General features: G+C 48.1%; 1 protein-coding gene across 1 annotated transcript in view; it reads right to left on the bottom strand.

Moving 5' to 3' along the window:
* REXO1 (RNA exonuclease 1 homolog) overlaps positions 1 to 21,289 on the bottom strand; it is a 42,033-nt gene that overhangs the window by 11,091 nt on the left and 9,653 nt on the right. Inside the window, exons 2-9 of the mRNA XM_072919296.1 lie at positions 14,957 to 16,713; positions 12,049 to 12,150; positions 9,571 to 9,772; positions 8,766 to 8,929; positions 6,580 to 6,717; positions 4,679 to 4,802; positions 3,492 to 3,605; positions 1,508 to 1,645 (exon numbers count right to left, since the gene is read on the bottom strand). Of these exons, the coding sequence (XP_072775397.1) occupies positions 1,508 to 1,645; positions 3,492 to 3,605; positions 4,679 to 4,802; positions 6,580 to 6,717; positions 8,766 to 8,929; positions 9,571 to 9,772; positions 12,049 to 12,150; positions 14,957 to 16,713 (2,739 nt within the window). The remainder of the gene's footprint in view (positions 1 to 1,507; positions 1,646 to 3,491; positions 3,606 to 4,678; positions 4,803 to 6,579; positions 6,718 to 8,765; positions 8,930 to 9,570; positions 9,773 to 12,048; positions 12,151 to 14,956; positions 16,714 to 21,289) is intronic.

Raw genomic sequence — 21,289 nt, 5'->3', positions numbered from 1 at the left:
GCTCTTCTAGGGCACAGCTTTTCAGTCAGGATTTTCCAGCAGCACTTAGGGCAGGGCCTGGCAACTGCTCCCTCCTACCACCTCTGCTTTTACTGCCCAAAATTTGGGGAAGGGAGATGCAAAAAGCCACTGGGAAGGAGCTATCATCTAGCTAGCTTCTGATCTCCATGCAATTCCATGAGTTTTGGTGTCAGCATTAAAGCTGTTAGCACATTCCCAGCCCTGCCCAACTGGTCACAGTGGCAGCTTTAGTTAAACAAGGAGAAATTCAAAGATCCTGCAACATCTGCAGGAAACTACAGGAACAAAACCAGGAACACGAGCTCAGGTTCATATAGAGGAGCTGGCTGGTTCCTGGGAAAAAAAGGGCTCTCACAAATACAGCACTTGACAGTGTTAATGCAAGAGAGCTTTTGCCCAGGTTGCTTCAGCAACCACAGGACAAATGTAGGCACAAGGTGTTAACATGGATGAGCACTTAACACACTTTAGTGAGGTCTCTCCACACAGATGCTCAGGGGAGCGTGGCAAAGCACCTCAACAGAAATCACCAGTCTGGATTTTATCCCTGCTGCAGCACAGCCTGCCTCAGTCAGGGGCTGAGGAGCAGAAATCTTGCCATGAGTTCAGAAAACTCAGAGGAAGATCCCATCCTGTCCTGAGAAAACTTGTGGGTTCAAGGCCATGTTGGACATGGCTTGGAGCAACCCAGTCTGGTGGAAGGTGTTCTAGGGGGTGGAAGTCCCTTCCAATCCAAACTATTTTGTGATTTTATGATCATTTTGTCCAGCTGCAAAAAGGGCTCTGGGGAACTATTTGGCCCAGCAGTGCCAAGAGATCAAATAGAAAACTCTGCAATCCAGAGCATCACAGCAGGACCCACTGCAAAGCCAGCCTGGCCCAGTGTCACTCCTTATCCCACCATAACAGCAGCTCACACAGACAGAGACAGAAAAAAATCCTTCCCCTGGGAGAGGGGAGGGTCACCAAGTGCAGAACAGGAATCTCTTTCCAACCTGTTCCATTGCTGCTCCTCGGCAGCACAGAATCCTGGAATTGCTGAGGCTGGAAAAGACTTTTAAGATCAAATCTAACCACCAGCACCACCACCATGGCCACCACTAAACCATGTCCCCAAGTGCCACATCCACACATTTTTTGAACATTTACAGGGAGATGACTCCACCACTGCCCTGGGCAGCCTGTTCAATGCTTCACCACCTTTTCCACAAAGAAATTTTCCCTTATATCCAATCTAAACCTCACGTGGTGCAACTTGAGGCTGTTTCCTTTTATCCTGTCGCTTGTAACCTGGGCATTAGACATTAGAAACCTCCCTCAGCCCCATAGATTATAAACCCAAAACCAGCATTCTCAGGATGTGAAAGCTGAAGAAACTCTCCATGCAGCAGAGTTCTGCAGCCACACTCCCCATCACAACAGGACCAAGGGGCAGCTCCTGCTGAATCCAGCACATCCTGCAGAAGGAAAGAGCAGCAGAGCTTACAGTCAATCACTTTCTTCTCCTCTGCAGTGAAGAGCACAGCACGTCCAGCCTTCTCAGGGTGAGGCATTGGGTACCCGTTCTCCTTGAGCTGCTCCTCAGTCATCAGGTACTCCTTGAGGCGCCGGTACAGGGCAGCTCCTGCACACAAACACAGCTCAGCTCTCACCACCAAAGCACTGCCTCTTTCTCTGCCTTTACCAAGTCTCCTGCCTTGATAAACTGAACCTCCCTCCCTATTCTGAACTTGCTTCTACTGCCTCAGCTCAGGATGGACAGGGGAATAGGTGTTGGGTGGGCATTTTTAGAACCTGGCCATTATTGTACAAGGTGATTTTTAAACTCCTTGAACGAGGAGCATTAAGTCTGGAAAGCATAGCTGTAATTCCTCCAAAAGGCCTTGCTGTTACTGATAGAACCAACCGGATTTGGGTTGAAAGGGACCTTGGAGATCATCCCATTCCACCCCCTGCCATGGCAGGGACACCTTCCATTATCCCAGGATGCTCCAAGCCCCGTCCAGCCTGGCTTTGGGATCCAGGGACAGCCACAGCAGCTCTGGGCACCCTGTGCCAGGGCCTGCCCACCCTCACAGCCACGAATTCCCACCCAAAATCCCATCCAGCCCTGCCCTCTGGCAGTGGGAGCCATTCCCCTTGTCCTGTCACTAAATGTGAAACTTCTCCCATTTGAATGTTTAAATTCAACAGCTGATAACTGCTAACACAACCCTCAAATACCCCTCAAAGGCCATGCATAGCTCCCTAAAAACTCCATTATCAGAAGTTTCTTCCTGCTACTGATTTCAGGCTGCTTGTTTCATTTCACAGAATAATTATAACTTCTTGCACTCTGCTCAATATCTCCTTTGGCTGCTGCATTAAACCCTTCCAATATTCCTGGGTGCCCTTTGATGTTGCTTAGCTGAGCTATACTGGCCCTTTTAAGCTTTCTCAATGTCAATTCCTTCTGCTCCATGGCCTCCCTGGCTCGTCTCTGATCTCCTCCACAATCTGCCTACATCTCTTGGCAACCAAAATACCCATAACTGATTTGAGCCCACATGAAAAATGCTCGTGGCACAACCCTTTGGCTATGATACGACCTTACTGTGACATTGGTGAAAGTGAAACTGAGCCCTACAGAGATGGAGATTTTTAAGTTTGCCTTTTAATCTGACAGGCACATTGTAAAGAACTGCTTCAGGGCAAGAAAGTTGAAGTAAAATAATGCCCAAAGCACAAGAGGCAGCTCTGAATGGTTATTGATGCTCCATCAAAGCCAGCCAGGCTGCAGCAGTGACCTCAGAGCCCCAGCGAGGACAGAAGGAGGGCACTGGGCAGTGGTGTCACCAGCCCCCAAGGGACTTTACAGCTCTGTGATGCAGCCAGAGAACAGAGAAATCTCAGCTCTTCAGGTCATAAAATCCTGAGTTGGAAGGGACCCTCAGGGATCATCAGTGCAGCCCCTGGTCCTGCACAAACCCCCCAACAGCCCCACCCTGAGCAGCCCTGAGAGCGCTGTCCAAACGCTCCTGCAGCTCTGGCAGCCTCGGGGCCGGGACCATTCCCTGGGGAGCCTGGGCAGTGCCAGCACCCTCGGGGGGAAGAACCTTTCCCTGAGCTCCATGCCAAGGCCTGGCACAGCTCCAGCCCTTGCTGGGCTCCAGGAGCTGTCCCAGAGCAGAGCTCAGCCCCTGCCCCTCTGCCTCCCCTCGGGAGGAGCTGCAGCCCCCGAGGAGCCTCCCCTCATCTCCTGTGCTCCAGCTGAACCAGCCAAGTGCCCTCAGCCGCTCCTCAGACCTTCCCCAGCTCCGTGTCCCTCCTTGGGACACTCTCCAACAGGTTCAGATCCTTCTGACAGTGTGGTGGCTGAAGTGCCCCCACAACTCGAGTTGAGTGCCCCAGCCCGATCCTGCACCCCCCAATCAGCGTCACAGCTCAGCTCCCCCCTCACAAGTGACAGCCCAGCAGGAGCAGGGTCTGACCTGTCAGATCCTCGGCTCTCAGGCTCCCTGAGCGGTTCAGAGTGAAGCTGGTCTTGGCAGCAAGCTTCCCTCCCAGCACAGCCTCGTGGGACACCACCTTCTTGTTACTTGTCTCTGCAAGGAGGAGGGAACAGCACAGGGGGACAGAGATCAGGGACCCAGTGGGTGACTTCAGTCCTAGTTTGGGACACTACACACGGGCAAGAGGAGGGAGAACTGTGTCTGTTCTCTTTAACTCTTGTTTTGCTCCAGAAATGGATTCTTTTTGTCACATGCTGGCCCAGCATTTCCATTCCAGCACCACAGAGAGTATTCTGCTCACACTGTCAGCCTACAGCAATTTTAAGAGCAGCAAAGACACTTTTCCAGTTCTGCTAGAAAATTGTAGCTCTCCCTGCTCACTCTGCACACAAAGCCCTCCGACTGACCAAGAGAGAGGAGCCAGCACAGGAACAACTTGACCCCTTCATGTGCTGTGTGAGGGCACCACCCACCCCCAGGCAGCAGCTTTGATTCTGGGGCCCTGCAGACCAACCTCCCACGCAGGATCCTTCAGCTTCTTTCAGAAAGGAGTTTCAGAGCTCTAGAATATGCTCAACACATCAGACAATGGCAGAGAGGGGCTTTTTACTAATCATTAACTGGCAGCCCTCTCCTAAAGGCCAGCCTCCAAGTTCAGCTGCTCTGCCTAATGGCCAGGAACGTAATGAAGACAGAGGGGAGAAAAAGGAAGAGACCAGAGGAAAAAAAATTCACAAGAACAGCACAAATTGATTGTTTAATGTACCCTCTCGAGAGCCAATAATGAAATGTCTTAACCCTCTTCGTTTCTCTCTTGAAGCTTAATGTGTGTAGCAGATTTCTGTGGTGATGGATGAGTCTATCACTTTGAAGGCATCATGTGAAAGTTACTCCATTAGCAGGGCTTTTCATTTGAAAGAACTTGTGCTAAAAAAAACCCAGCCGTGTGGCATTATCTCCATTTAGGCTGAGAAAGCCAACAAAGCATTGTAGGACCTGCCTCTTGAAGGCCCATTAAGGCTTGCCAGGCTATAAAAAGCTAAACTGGAGCTGTTTGCCTTTCAGCATAATGCTGCTGAGAAATGGGTTCTGGCTTTTCAGACAAGTTTCTCTCTGTGGTTTGTAACCCCAGCAGGGCTCCAGCTGTTCGGGTGCAAGGTACCTACTGTTGGTGCTGGCTGGGGAGTTGGGCACGAGGCTGCGGAGCTTCTTCAGGGTGTTCACGGCCACGTTCAGGTAGATGTTGCGACTGGTGCTGCGCTCGTAGGCCACCTTCTCCTCTGCCAGGGCCTGGGAACAGCACAAGTCATCACCACACACTCTCCTCCACTGTCCACAGAACCTCAGAATGGTTTGGGTTGGGAGGAACCTCAAAGATCTCTTTTTTCCACCTTCCACTACTCCAGGTTGTTCCAAGCCCCATCTGACCTAGCCTTGAACATTTCCAGGGATGGGGCAGCCATAGCTCCCATTGCTTTTGGAGAAAATAAGTGTTTAGCTCTTAAATACAGACTCCAAGTAGTGATGCCTCAGTATTTAGCTTTTATATTTTTTAGGTTCTGTGTTAGTATGTGGGTCTGGGCTTCATATTATGGGATGCTGAGCTCTCTGTACAGAGCAGGAAGACAAAACAATTCCTTCTCCAGCTGGGGACCAAGGACAAATCATCCAAATCTCATCCCAAGAGCACAAACAACATGGAATGAAGAGAGAAAAACAAGAAGGATGGGACTGCATGGAATTGACACTGGAATTGGACAATGAACTCCAATGTGCAAATGGAGCAGAACTGATCAAAGTGAGAGACCCCGTGAGCAGTTGTGCATTTTGTGACCATTTTGGTTCATCTTGGGTGCCGCCCTGGCCGGGCTCTTGTGCTGCCCAAGGTGGATCCACTGAGGCCTTTTAATAAATCCCTGCTTTATTCTTTAGCTCTGTCTAGTCTCTGTTCTAGCTCAAGGCATCAACAAAAAAAAAATTGTCTGACAAGGAACTGAGTAATAGAGCAGAACATGGCACCAATATGTACTTGCTCAGGTAAGTAAGAGGAAAAAAGTAATTTTATTTTAAACAAAGTGCTGGAAAAGCTTTTTATTTTCCATGTGAAATTTTCCAAAAGAGATTAATAAAAATTTCCTAATTAGCAAAAAAAATTTTTTTTTCAAACTGCAACATATTTTAAATTGGTAGAATCCCTTCTCTTTCCCCTAATATAAACTCTGCTGCCACCTTGGCTTAAGTATTCCAGAGTTGCTCTTGCTCCCAAGAAGATCTAATCATGCCATGTTTTCATCAATTCTTGTTCTTGGAAATGCTGGGAAAGGCTGCTTTCCTCACTTTGGTGCAGTGCAAGATCTTAACTGGTAAGAAAAGGAGGTTTGGCAAATGGTGACTCCTTGGGAAGGTGGAATCCCACAAAATAAATCCTCATGGTGTCTGCTTTGTTTTGGAACACACCACACAGTGTCCCACACTTACCCAACTAACAGCCAAGCTTTTCCAATAAAATGTATTATTCTCTCCACTCTGCTTTTGGAAATCCTACTATACTGTCCCTACTGCTAGAAGGTTCCTTAAAGTCTCCTTAATAGCCTTCAGAAGCAGCAAAGAACCAATTCCCAACTAATTACATCTATCCCAAACACCTCCCTGTGCTCGACACTTTGATTCCAGGAGGTTTTTCTGGCTGCAGCAGAGCAAAATGTCTTTGACCACAACGCACATTCCTCTGCACTCCTCTCCTGGGGTTACTAAAGGCATCAGGCAAGCTTTCCAAATGAAGGGAAAGATGGGATTTCCTACTGGAAGCCCCCACTGGAATGACACTTTCTGTTGCCCAGTCTGGTAATACTTAATGCCAGTTTCCTCAGCTGTGGATAGAGAATCAGGGAATGGTTTGGCTTGGAAGGGACCTTAAGATCATCTAGTTCCCACCCCTAAGTTTCTGCAAGCATAAATCCAATTCAGTTTTCTGGATTTGCTACCATTTTAGAAGGTCTTGGCCAAGGCAGAGGATGTCACTCCCTGCTGCAAAGGTTATTCCTGAGCAGCAGGGATCTGTACAGACCTTGTCGAAGGCTTCCTGGGAGGAGGAGCAGAATTTCAGGCACTCATCAATGAAGAGATTGAGATACCTCTGGCGAATGTTGGTTGGGACTTTAGCACCAAATTCTGTGGGAATAACAGGCCTCTGTAAAGTGGTGCTCTGGAGGTGAGACAGAGAGAGAAGAGGCTGGTCAGGCTCCAGGAGGTTGCTCTGAGGCTCTCCCACTTCCTGTTACTAATCATGGGGTGACTTCCTTTTTAAAAATCTGCCCAAAGCCAAACTTAACACGCAGCACTTTTGGTACTAAAAATACCACTTGAGGCTTCACCACCTGCAGTGTTTTCCTTTAGAAAACAGCTGTACTTCACTCTGAAGTCAGGCAGGAGCCAAGGACTCCAGTGGCATTAGCCACACACAGCATTCCAGAGCAGGAAATGCTGACATTCCCACTGAGATCCAAGGTTAGGATGGCACCAAGCACCACAGGCTGAGCTGGAGCCATGAACACACAGCACCAGCTGTGGGCTCCACAGACAGGTTTGGCTCTCTGGCTGTGAAGAGAGAACAGGAGGTCCCTCCTGTCACTTATCCCACCCCCCACTTCCTGAGGCATTCCTGCAAATTGACTGCATTGGGGGTTTTCTTCCTTTTTTAATGCCAATCATGATGTTTAAATCCTAAAAGGATTTACCCCTTCAATTTAATGGCGTGTTCCTCAAAAGCTGCATATTGGACTGAGCTATGACCAACCACTGCAGCTTTCCATTTCACACCAGTTTATCCTCCACATCACAGCACACTTGCTTCTTTTTCAGAGAGGAAAATGTTCATTCATCTCTAAAATACCCAATTGTTTTGTCAGTTGTTCTCCATCCCACCCAAGAGATATCCATAAACCAAACCATCTGCTGCAACCTGGAACAAAAACAGCTCTGTGGAAGATGTGAGCTTGTTCCAAGGGGAACAACTGGTCCTATCTCATTTTCCCCAGGAGACTCTCACCTTGATGCCCTGTTCAGGGGGATTTGGTCCTTTTCATTAAATATATAAATTCTCAATCTCTAACATTATACCCTTAAGCCCCTCTGTAACTCTGCTAAATACTTCATCCTTTCAGTTATTTCTCTTATTTTGAATCAGCTTCAAGTTCTACATTACTATGGTGTCAGTTTGGATGGGAAAGGAAAAGAATTACTTTTCACTCTTCCAGAAATAATCAGAGCAAGTTCTGACAGATCTTGACACAAACCATCATCAATAAAAGGATCTTTAATCATGTCCTGGCACTAACCAGTTCTGCCATCCACTCCAGCAAACAGCTCCTTATGCCATCCCCAGGCTGCTCCAGCAGGAATTCTGCTCTGAATTGCCTTAGCAAGTAACAGCTTCCCAGGGCTCGTGGAAAGGAGGGACTTAACAGAATCATGGAATGGTTTGGGTGGGAAGGGGCTTTAAAAATCATCCAATTCCCACCCCCTGCCGTGGGCAGGAACACCTTCCACTGTCCCAGGTTGCTCCAAGCCCCTCCAATCTGGCCTGGGACACTGCCAGGGATCCAGGGGCAGGGCCTCCCCACCCTCACAGCCAAGAATTCCTTCCCAATACCCCATCTATCCCTGCTCTCTGGCAGTGGAAGCCATTCCCTGTGTCCTGTCACTTTGCTAAGGAACTCATAGCAAAGGCACCCAAAAGCTGGGCAGAGATCCCAGTGGATAAAGAGAAACAAAACAAAAGCAACTAACAAAGACAAAATAGTCTTTTCTTTAAACACCAGCAGCAGCATGAAGTTCAGTGCTCACATTTTACTATCTAGGTCACAGAGGGACATTATTCATAACCACCAGTGTGGCCCACAGAGCCTGGGAAGGCCATGAATCCATCCCTGGCTTTTGAGCACGGGAGGTTCCAAGCCCCTGATCCAAACACACCCAGGCCAGTCAGCACAAGAGAAGGCTCAAATTGGAGACAAGTGATCAATATTCACGGAGATCAGAGCAGCATTTAAGTATTTCTACCTTTTTAAGCTCCTACCCCTTGAGTGTTTAATTTTTTATACAATGCTATCTAGGAAAACCACAGGAAGAAACAAACCCACTCAATCAACATAATCAAAACACCACTCTCAGGGAGTGCTAAGTTTGGAACAGCAGGATCAAACATCCCACCCTCCCTGGGGAATGACAGGAAAGAATTCAAATCCCCCTTACCTGTAAGGAGGGAACATGTGCTACCCTTTTGGGCACGATGGTGCTGGTGGTCTTGGAAGCCATCCCAGCCAAGGTGCAAGGCTTCAGAGGAAGGGTGGGGGCTTCAGAGTCATTGGAAGGTGTGACACTCCTGCCACCAACAGTCGCCTTACTGCTCCCGAGGCCTGCAGGGAACACAAAACACTCAGGTGCAAATCCTGCCACGGGGCTTCAGGCTGCCAGAATGAACTCACTATCAAAGGCCAGTACTGCAAGCTGTGATTTCCTCAAATCCAGGTCTCCAAAGGGATACAAATTGGGCAATTTTACCACCTTGCAGGCAAGGATGAAGAAATCTGCCAGGAAACGTGTCTCATTTGGGTTTGTTTTGGGGTGACTGAGTCAGCAGGGGTAACTCTGTCAGCTGGAGGCTCTGACACCCCACACGTCAGCTCTGAGTCCTTCCACTACAAAGGCACAGCAATGAGCCTTCATTAGCACTTCCCTCCTGCTCCTGCCAGCTCCAGGCTTAAATGGAAGAGGGAATGAAGAGCAAACACAATCCAAGGAAGAAACAGAAATAGGAGAGCTGAAGTGAGGGAGGCTGGGTGAGACAGGTGAGGCTGTACACGCTGCTTTTCACAACAGGGTGGAATTTCTCAGGGAGAGACCTTCCACTGGACACCATCAGCAAAGATTCAAGTCATGGCCAGCCTTAAACATCCCCTGACAGTTTCACTCGTGCTCAGGGGGAATGTAAGCACACAGTAGAGCCTTTGACCAGGGGAGGACGGGACAGCGATCCCAAATCCCGCCGCTGGCTTACTTTGCTTGGCTGCTGCGGTGAGGGCTGCATTTGGCACGTGAGCAATCCTCCTCTTTTCTCCTGGCAAACAGAGAGAGGTCTTTTGAACAGTCCCAACCAGCTGTGCTGCCTGCTGCTGAGCCAGCTGGATCCTCTGGTAACACACCTCCTGGGCCGTGGGGGGACGGTAGGGCCGCACCACCGGCTTGCTCGGGGCCTCTGCCTGCACAGACAAACAGCATTAGGGCCAGCCCTGCTCCATCCACACCCCCTGCCCTCCACTCACCCCAGAAAGGTCTCTTCTCCTCAACCCCTCCCTTAGCAAGTGCAGGGTTTTGAGAGGACAAGATCCCAAGTGTCCTCCAGAACAAAATAATTAGGAGTCATCCTTCAACAAACACGGCATTAATGATTCACGCTCTGGGAAGGCCTCCCAGCTCACTGGCACGCTCCTCAATGGGCAGGTGGGATTCATGAACTGCTTTTAGTGGTGTGATGCTCCCCGTGGCTGTGCCCAGCCCAGCCCTGGGCTCTGCTAACACCCTCAGCCTTGCCCTAGCACACAGACCTAGCCCTGTGCTGCCTACTTTGTTTTCTACTGCAATAAAAAGGTGACAATAATTCTCCACTCCTCTTTGCCACACAACACTGAGCTCCACTGCTCTCTCCCTGAGGAACCCCTGCATCCACTTCTGCACCACAGCAGCTCCCACCTCTCTGCAGCCCTGGAACTGCTTAAAAGCCTCACAGAGAAGTATTTATGGGATCAGAGCATTACATAAACTGAGCTCTGAATTTCAAACAGGCTCTGTCCCTGCCCATTTCTGGAGGCACCTCACTGCCTCGGCTGTTACAGCACAAACAGGTTCCACACGCGTTTCCTTTGATGGCCAAATTTAGCTTTGTGGGAAAAGTGCCAGAAATTATGTCAGCAAAGAGAGAAGTTTCCTAGCACCAGAAGTGCAAGAGAAGCAGCAGTAGTACAAACTTGTACCTCTACTTAACAGCCTTTGAAATGTGAGGAACAGGCCTTCCCTCCTGAAATCCCCTTGGAGGAGGGTGGCCCAGTGTAACACCTGGGGGCAAGCTGGCACCTCCTGCATTCCCGGCCTCTGATGCTGACAGCTTCTGGATACCAAACTGGGTACAGTCAGACATTAAATTATAATTACAGACTTCCAAGCAGGACAGGCCACTCATTTTCTGCCTCACCTGCAATTCCTTTGGCCCCCATTTCCCCTGGCAATCAACCCCGAACTTAGCTCCCTCCCCTTCTCCTGCTCAGTCCTTGAGCCATAAATCATGAGCAAGACTGAGCAAATATTCCACTTGGAGGGACACAGCAAAGCACACTCTGATGTGAAAAGTGGCAGCTGAGGCGTTACAGCACCTCCTGGGCAGAGCTGGGAGCTGCTCTGAGCTGAGATACTGCAGGGAATGCAGGTCCTGGAGCTGCCCTGGCAGCTGAGCACACCAGATCAGCTCTGTTTGCCCAAGCAAAGGCTGTGCTGGGGCTCCCATCTTTGGAAAGCATTTTGGAATCAGCTGTCACATTAAGAAAATATATTTAAAGATTTGTACGTGTCTAAAAGGTACCTCTTTGCAATAAATATTTGAGTTAATGAATTTCCAAGCCATTTGCTTCAGCCTCTTATCTCTTCACTTTGGAAGAAAGGGCCCTTATCAAACCACATGAACTGGCTGGAGATATGCAGTTAAATAAAACCCATTGTATTGACTCCAGGACTTCAAATTATTAAAGGCAAAAAAACCTTCCCTAGACAGAGAGGAAAGGCAGAACAATTAATTTGGACTACCCAGCTCAAATTAGTGCACAAGCCTCCACTCTTATCCTGCTGCAACATAAAACTAATCTGTGATCAGCACCTGGAGGGAAACACATTAAACCCTCAGAGAAAACATGAATTAAAATCCCAGGGAGAAAGGAATAAAAAAATCAGAATGTATTCTTGGCTTTTTTTTTAAATTCTTTTTCTCTGTATTTGCACAACTGGGAAAGAAGAATAGCCAAACAAATATTGCTGAGATCTTGGCTGATTCAGAGTAGATGTAAGGTTTTAAACATCTGACCAAATTCCTGCAGTATCTTCTAGATCCACAAGGCACAGAAAAATACCAGCAGACATAGAGTGACTTTGTGACTAGCTGATTTTTACTGAAAACTCTAAATTAAGCTATACTGGAGAAAAACGAACACCCCAACCTATCCCAAGGGGTTATCAAGAGCACAATCCACTCTTCCCAGCCTACCCTTGGTTTTAGGAAGGTTGATTGACAGTTCTGCTGCCACTTTTAACAGATCATAAACATGGGAGTTTTTTTGAGAAATTGGAAAGAGAGGAAATAAAACTGCCATAGACTGATTCCAGCACAAACAGCTCTCACACTGGCCCTGGGAGTGCAGCCTTTTCCAGGGCCAGGACAGAAAATCCTCACTTGGAACAACCTAAACTAATCTGCCTCCAAATCTCCACTTACATTTCCTTGTTTGACAAGATGAGAGATCCTTCTTTTTTGTCCAGGAAACAAGGTAGTTAAATTATCTTCTGTCTTTTCTTCATTTGCTTCCTCTTTGGATGGCTGGAAAACAAAAGAACAGGAGAACAGACTTGAAGATCCCTGGCAAGAGGGAGATGTGGAAAGTCTCCTTTTGGGTTAGCCTTGCAGAGGACAGGTGAGAAAACATGGCCAGCTGCTGGGACACTGCCAAGAACCTTGTTGTGAGCCCAGGAGCTGCCAAGGAAGCCAAGGAACAGCAGCAGGACATTCCCACCCCAGCAGCAGCTCCGTGAGCTGGCATGAGGCAGCATCAGCCTTACCTGCCACAGGAGCCTTGAACAGCCTTCCCCCACCAGCCACTCACACACTCACCTCCCATGGCATTTTCACACTCCAGGGGCTTTGGGGTGCGTTGGTTTTTTTAAGAAGTTGGGAACTGACTCATTTCTGCCCCAGGCAGGTGCTGACACCTGCTCACCACCAAACCACGTTGCCCTCACCCCACATTTAGGGAAACATTTTCTGCAGGTTCAGCCACAGCTGTCACTGCAGGAAGACTCTGGTGACACAGCCCAGGTCACATCCAGAAACTCAGAGGGAGGCAGAAGCACCTCTCCAGCCAAAGCTACACCAAGCTGACACCTCATTCCTGCTCCTGCACAAGGAGAACCACTTGGAAATCCGCTTGAAATTTGACTCAGCTGTTAATTGGCACAAAACACCTCACAAGTTTCTTTCACACAACTCCAGCTGCTCTCCAGACATCTTGTTTTCAGTTTCTCAAAACAGCTCCTGGCAAAACTCTGCCATGAGCCTGACAATCTCTGAAATTCAGCAACAGAGCCAAGGCTGGATTCAGGGATGAGCTCAGGCACCACTTGGGATAAGGCTGTGGCACTCTGGATGAGCACCTCACCCTGAATCACTTGGCTCCCCAGGAACCCCAGAATCTGTTAATTCACTTACACCCCAAATTAACTCTCTCACAATGCAATTCTCCCAGGCAGAAAAGCACTGCACTGTCCACATGCAGCTTCCTGCAATCACAGAATCCTGGAGTATCCTGAGCTGGAAGGGACCCTCAGGGATCATCAGCCCAGCCTGTGGGGATCCACAGGGGATGCAGAGATCCACCCACAGCCTGTGGGAATCCACAGGGGATGCAGAGATCCATCCACAGCCTGTGGGATCTATGGGGGATACAGAGATCCATCCACAGCCTGTGGGATCCATGGGGGATGCAGAGATCCATCCACAGCCTGTGGGGATCCATGGGGGATGCAGAGATCCATCCACAGCCCATGGGGATCCATGGAGGGATACAGAGATCCACTCACACCCCCTGGGGATCCATGGAGGGTGCAGAGATCCATCCACAGCCTGTGGGGATCCACAGGGCATGCAGAGATCCATCCACAGCCTGTGGGGATCCACAGGGGATACAGAGATCCATCCACAGCCTGTGGGATCCATGGGGGATGCAGAGATCCATCCACAGCCTGTGGGGATCCATGGAGGGTGCAGAGATCCATGCACAGCCCCTGGGGATCCATGGAGGGTGCAGAGATCCACCAACAGCCCATGGGGGATGCAGAGGTCCATCCACAGCCTGTGGGGATCCATGGAGGGTGCAGAGACCCACTCACAGCCCCTGGGGATCCATGGGGGATGCAGAGATCCACCAACAGCCCGTGGAGATCCACAGGGGATGCAGAGATCCATCCACAGCCTGTGGGGATCCACAGGGGATGCAGAGATACATCCACAGCCTGTGGGGATCCACAGGGGATGCAGAGATCCATCCACAGCCTGTGGGATCCATGGGGGATGCAGAGATCCATCCACAGCCTGTGGGGATCCACAGGGGATACAGAGATCCATGCACAGCTCCTGGTCCTTATCTCAACTCATGAACCCTTGGTTTGAATTTTTTCTCTCCACAGTGCAGCTGTAGCAGGGCAGGGCAAGGGAGTCACTTTTGTGGGTGCCTGGTGTTTGGCCAGTGTCAAACCACAATGGGAACATCTAGGAAATCATTTCATAAACAAAACAAATGCCCCATGGCCAATCCCACCCCCAGACACCCATCTCCCAAAGAAGGATCCCTGTGAGCTGGGTGCAGTGAGCCTCCTTCCCCAAGGAGCAGGAAACCAAACCTCAGGGAATCAAAGGAGCTGCTGACAGCTGAGCTCTGTCACTCCAGGCCACAATTCACTGTGTGACAGTCCCTGGCTCAGCACTTTCTGAATTCACTGATCAGTAATTCCTGCTACAGATTATGTGTCTTTCAACTATTTTATTTTTATGTAAATACTGTCTTTTTTACCTCCTTAGTCTGAAGCCCTTGGTACCATTGAAGAAATTTTACCCTCCATTTCTTGCTTGCACCACCCACAAGGTATTTAGAGATCCTGAGGAACTACCTGTAGTATGAATTTAGAATAGCAAAGATGAATCTGGGGAGTCTCCAAAGTGTCTGACAAATACTGGACTTGCACCAACAACGTGTCCAGGTTCTACCTGCCCCCATGCTCCTTAAACTCTGCTGCAACAAGAAGGCAGTGCCCAGACTGGCAACCTTGGATTGGCTTTGAAACCTCCAAACTCACTCCCCTGCAGCCTTTTCTCCAGCCATCCACACCCCCAAGGTCCTCAGGCCAGATGGAGACAGAAGGAATTGATAACCCTGAAAGCTGAAGGCCTTCCACATGAAATGGGACTGAACCCTTGCATTTCACAGCAGCTTTCAATCCAGCAGGTGCAAATTCACTTCCAAGCACTCAGAGTCTCCCTCTTCAGCTACTTGAGACAAGCAGCACCACTAAACCAAACCAGAATCCTTCCACCTTAGGAGGGGAGAGAACCAACAGCCCCAACCCAGCATTACCTGTTTGCCCAGCCTTCCCTTGTCTTCAGTTTTTACATCTTTAGATTCATTAAAGATCCTGAGACACTCCTCCATGGGATCTGTCTCGAAGTCCACATCTTTCTCAAGGATGGAATAATCAATGTCATCAGATGTTGAGGAAGATGATGAGGACTTGGAGAACTTTGAGCGCTTCACTTTCTTCCTCCTGTCCTTGTCACTGTCAGAGGCTGAGCCAGAGTCAGCCCCATCCAAGTCCGAGCTCACATCAAGTAAGGAGGAGGACAAAGGCCGGCCTTTGTCATCCTCATCTCCACTCTCATCTCCAAACAGGTCCACGTGGCTCAAACTCTGCTGCTTCCGACCCTTCTTGGGGTCTCCTTGTCCTGCACAACTGACCTTGTCTTTCTTTCGCTCCAGGGAGGTCTTGGTCCCTTTCTCCTTGTTTTTACGACCAGAGCTTTCCTTGCCATTTTTCACATCAGCTGTTCTGCTCTGTGAATCCTTCTTGCTGTTCCCCACTTTCTCTGAGCCCTTGGTGACACCCTCGCTCTTGCTTTTCCCTGAACTGCTGGTGGTGGACTTGGATTTTTCTTTCTTATGCCCATCCACTTTTTCTGACTTCTGTTTTTCAGGTTTCTTCAAGTTCCCATCTGTTTTCACTTTGATGCTTTTGTCTTTGCAGTTTTTCTCTTCATTCTTGGTTTTTAATTTTTCTTCTTTCTTGAGCGCTTTGTCTTTGTCTGCATTTTTATTTTTCTCCTTCTTCCCAGCCTCACTGAGGCCTGGTGCTTTACTAACATCTATTTTCTTCTTTTTTGTTTTGTCTTTGGAATCTTTGTTTTTATTTTCAATTTCCTTGTTGTTTTTACCAGAACACAACTTTGCTGCCTTTGAGTTCTTGTCGGATGAGTTCTTGGCAAGGTTTTTCTGTGAATTTGGAAGGTCCTCCCTGTGCTGTGCTGCTTCTTTGCTCTCCTGGGAAGTGGAGCCATCCACTTTTGTGCTCTGCTCTTTGCTGGAGAACTCATTTGACTCACTCTCAGAACCAGCTTTTGAGGGTGAACTACCAGAAGCTGTTTTATATTCTACCTCAGCCTCATCTTCAGAGGAGGAGAACCTGGCCAACACCTCATCATCATCAGGATCTTCGCAGAGCTTCTTCCGTGATGGAGAGTAGGAGTCCTCATAATCAGAGGCCCTTTCCCTTTTGGAGCCCTTGGTTGTGGCTTTGCCCAACAGCCTGGCAGAGTAATTGGAAAGGGGGTCATATTCCAAGTCTGTGGAAGGCTTGGAGTCATCAATCACGTATTTGTTGTTAGTGACAGTGCTGCTGTATTTTTTATTCTGTATTACAGCCTTGGGGACGTATTCCAGTGAGCTCCCTTTGGAGCGGGAGGAATCCAAAGTGTATTTACTGGATCGGCCAGCAGCAGCCAGAGGAGTGGGGTTGTAATCTGAGTTATTATTGAAGCTGTAGCTCCCTGGATTGTACTCCAATGAGGCAAAGGAATCATTCTGAGGCCCAGCAGCTGACACGGGGGTGTTTGAAATGAGTGAGGAGCCCTCTGAAGCACCAAACTCCTTCGTGGTTTCCAGCAGCTCCTCATACTTCTTCTGCTCCCTCTCCACTTCGTTCTTCACTGCCTCAATGGCCTTGTTGACCAGCTCCAGCTCCAGAATTCCGGGTGTGACATCTGTGATGTCAGCCAGAAAGCCATCCTCCACCTCCAGCGAGGGCCTGGGCAGCTCGGGGTTGTAGGGATCATAGCCTCGCTCTGGTAAGAGAAAAATAATCATTTACTGCCAGCAATTCAAGTAAAATTTAAAAGAGATCTTTTTAAGGTCTGCTCTGATCAAACCCCAACACTGAATGACACAACCAAAAGCAACACTCTTGCACCACAGAATAAATACATGTTGGATACCAAAAACCACCAGTGATGTTCTCTGGCCTAAACCAAATTGTACAACCTACTCCCAGGACTAAAGATCTGTTAACAAAGTGCTTTTAAGACTCATGGAAAAGCTCTATAAATTAAATATTCTTCAGGGCACCAAAGAATAATCACTCTATTAGGCCCAAGGGGAGCTGACAGTGCACAGATCTATCTGCTTAATTCAATGAAGCCACCAAGGAGGAAAGAGGATTCCAGTGAGAAACTGTGGATTAGGTTCTCACTTCTGAATGCCAACACCTAAAGCCCACTAAAAACTTCCAGAATTCTTCAAGGCTCAGTGTTTCTCGTGGCAGCTGCAGGAAAACCACTCTGATCTGAACTGACAAACTGAGAGCTGCTGGTAGGAAGGAAAAACTACAACAGGCAACACAACTCAACCACTCAGAGCAACCACCAAAAACACTGAACACCCAAAACATCTCCCTTTTCTACACTCCCATTTCCAGAAAAGTCCCTTTGATGGCCTTCCTTCCACATCCAGCCCGGAGAGGAGAAGCTCCAGGGAGAGCTCAGAGCCCCTGGCAGGGCCTGAAGGGGCTCCAGGAGAGCTGGAGAGGGACTGGGGACAAGGCCTGGAGGGACAGGACACAGGGAATGGCTCCCACTGCCAGAGGGCAGGGCTGGATGGGAGATTGGGCAGGAATTGTTCCCTGGCAGGGTGGGCAGGCCCTGGCACAGGATGATTTTAAAGTCTCTCCCAACCCACACCATTCCAGGACTCTAACAATGACAGAAGCCTCAGGAACATTAACAGCTGCTCTTTGACTCTGAACTGTTTTCAATCCTTGTTTTATCACAGAATCTCTGGATGATGACATTCCAGAGGAGCTTTTTGTTCTCTGCTGCAAGGACGGTACAAAATTGGCTCTCCAACATGGATATGCATAAGAACCAAACAAAAAGCGAAAAAGACAGAAAACAGAAAATAAAAAACCTCTCAGGTGTAAGAGGGATGACAGAATTTCTTGTAATAGTCAGAAACAGACAGTGTTAAAAGAGCTTTTCTACCATTCTCGTGAGACTGAGGGGTTTGGGGTTTTTGTGGAGGAGGCAGGGGTAGGTTTGGGATTTTTTAGAGAGGATACATAAATGCAGAACTTCCTTTGGCAACAGGAAAATAATCTGTCCAGCAGTTGGCAGAACTGGCCCCCAAGGAAGCAGAATTAAAGAGGTTGGGTTAAAATAAAAGCAGCAGTTTCAGAAAATACTTTTTATCCCCGTGGGTTTGCAAGGGTTTTTTCCAAACCAATTAGCTCCTGATTGAACAGGGACTCTGGGCAATGGCAGCGTGATGTCACCACCTTCCACAGGCCTGTGTGAGCCCTGCTCAGAGCCAGAAACGTGGGGAAAGAGGAACAAGGTGCTATTTCTAAAAGCAGCTCCCCTCCAGCTACTGCAGAGATCTGTAGTGATGACACAAAGAGTGTTTCCAAACCCAGGGCATGCTCCTCCCTTGGACACCCAGCACAGCCAGGGACACAGGGAGGGAGCAGCTGACAAACCAGGGCAGCAGGCACTGGACAGAGCAATTCCTGGCTGGAAACCTGGAAGAAAAGCAGGTAACAAGGTAAAAACATGAACAAACCCATATGCAAACAGCAGCAGCATCAAGGCAAGGCTATGTACAGATTATCAGAATTGTTAGGGGCAGTATCAGCCTAAGAAGTGATAAGGAGCAGACAGCTCATCTCTGAGCATGGTGTGAAACATCAGCTCCACACTGGCAGAAAGGAACAGTGCACTGAAGCCTGCAGGAGTCAGCTACTACTCTCTAATCTGGATTGAGAACTAAAATTCAGCACAAATATTTGAAGGGAACAGCTGAAAGCCTGATAATTCATGCAAGGCTAAATATCAGATGGCCTGCAAACACAGAACAGTCTGGATCTAGAGACTTGCCAAAAAAAAAGGCAACAAACCCTAACCAAACAAAAGCCATCTCATACATGCAGAAAACAAAAGTATCTGTATCTATTTTATATATATTTATATGCATACATATGCATCTGCAGATAACGCAGCAGACACACAGCATGAGGGGTTTTATTTATACAAAAACATATATACAAAAATATATATTCTTATATATATATATTATATATTTAATATATATTATAACATTTATACAAAAGTATTTATTTATATATTTGTCTTTGTATATTATACTTGTATCTGTATCTATTTTATATATATTTATATGCATACATATATGATGAGGCATAAACACTCAAGTCTCCAAACCAGAGATGTTCAACCTGCCTTTGAAATCAGCTTTTCAGCTGCCAAATTACACTCCCAGGAAGCAGGAAAGGGAAGGATCTTCCTGTCACTGGGATCTGACACTCAAAGGAGTCTGCTTCATGTTTTCTTTTATTCCTCTTCCCTTGGCTATCCTGGGCACTCGGGGTAATGAGACTTGAGATGGCAGCTCCTTGCAGGATTGTGAACTAAACCCTTTCCAAAGTACAAACTATTTTAATAAATTAGTGTACCTCAGACATATGAAATAACCATCCTGAGAAACAAAAGGTGAGGTTGCCATCAATATCACAGAAAATAAGTTATTAACATTAATCATTAATATATAATTAATAATTATATGTATTATATTAATAGAGACACAGAGGTCTCTATGCAGAACCTCAGTGAACATTACATTTAACCCAGAACTTCTTTAGAACACACCCAACTGAGCTGGGCTTAAATCAGCCATTGCAGCACAGAAAATACAGAAACACAGAACAAGATTCTACCTAAAAAAAAACAGGCTGATGGGTTTTTTTCCTGGTTACTGTCATGTTGATTGAGGGACATGAGGCCTCAGTTGCAAGGTGGAGCTGGATTATTACAAAGCTTCCCTGAGCCAGACTCCTCACTGGTCCTTCTAGTTTGGGAAACAGGCAAGGGCAGTAAACAAAGCTGACATTAAAGAAGAGTGGGAGGACAAGGTCACCTGTGTGAAGGTAAAACTTATTTTACAGTGAATCATTCCAGAGAAAAGTCTTTTTTTTTTTTTTTTTTTTTTTGTCCAGGCCTTCCACAGCACATAGCTGAGATGCTTTAAATACAGAAAAGCCCAAATGTGTGACAGGTGAGCTGTAATGCTCATGCAAACCTGCAGGTTTTGGAGTCCAGCACTTGAATGCATGTGGGAGACAGAATCCCAGACTGGTTTGGGTTGGAAGGGACCTCAAAGCTGATCCAGTGCCACCCCTGCCATGGGCAGGGATGTCTTCCACTGTCCCAGGCTGCTCCAAGTCCCATCCAACCTTGGACACCTCCAGGGATGCAGCAGCCACAGCTGCTCTGGACAACTGGATGACAACTGCTTCCTCCACATCCAACAGCTGCTGCTGCCAGACAAAAAGGCTGCAAAAATTAGAAACTTTCAAATTTACAGCAATTAGGAATTCAAAACAAAAGGCTTTGCTGGCCTAGCTGCAGAGGGACCAGCACGGGTCAAAAGACATCGAATCTTTCTTATAGTGAACCCACAAGAAGGACACTGAGGGGCTGGAGCGTGTCCAGGGAAGGGAACAGAGCTGGGGAAGGGTCTGGAGCGCCAGGAAGGGCTGAGGGAGCTGGGAAGGGGCTCAGCCTGGAGAAAAGGGGGATCAGGGGGGACCTTGTGGCTCTGCACAGCTCCTGACAGGAGGGGACAGCCGGGGGGTCGGGCTCTGCTCCAGTGAACAGGGACAGGAGGAGAGGGAACGGCCTCAGGCTGGGCCAGGGGAGATTTAGATTGGATATTGAGAAAATTTCTTCACAGAAAGGGGTGTCAGACATTGGCAGAGGCTGCCAGGGCACTGATGGAGTCCCTGTCCCTGCAGGTGTTCAAAAACCAAGTGCATGTGGCACCTGGAGACATGGTTTAGTGGTGACCATGGTGGCTGGGCTGACTGCTGGACACGATGATCTTACAGCTCTTTTTGATTTCCAAGCCCTGCTGTTGCTGCTGAAGTCACCCATTGCCCTGGTCACCTGCAGCAACAAAAGATGCATTCATGGGGAGGTGGGGAAGGTGAAAGCTATTTGAAGACTCTTTGGAAAAGGAAAAAATAAAGGCATTTTTATTTCACGTCATCGGAACAGCTTTGTTGGCTTAAGGGCTCGCTGTGTTTACAGTGCCAGCACTCAGCAAAGGGACAACTTCTGTGATAGCAGAAAAATTATCAGCACTGGCAAATCATTCTGAGCTTTGCGTTTAACACTTCACAGAAGGGACAGTGGTGCCTCAAGAACAAAATGTTTCAGAGAGGTTTTACCAGCAGCCTGAGTTCTGCTACTCTTCAGAATTAAAGAGCACACAAGAAATGGCAGATTTTGGCACAGATCTCATTTGCCAGGACCCAAAGCAAATTTCCAACAATTAATTTAACAATAATATGCAACC

The sequence above is a fragment of the Taeniopygia guttata genome, chromosome 28, assembly GCF_048771995.1.
Source record: "Taeniopygia guttata chromosome 28, bTaeGut7.mat, whole genome shotgun sequence".
NCBI lineage: Eukaryota > Metazoa > Chordata > Aves > Passeriformes > Estrildidae > Taeniopygia > Taeniopygia guttata.
This window is presented reverse-complemented; position numbering and strand designations above follow the sequence as displayed.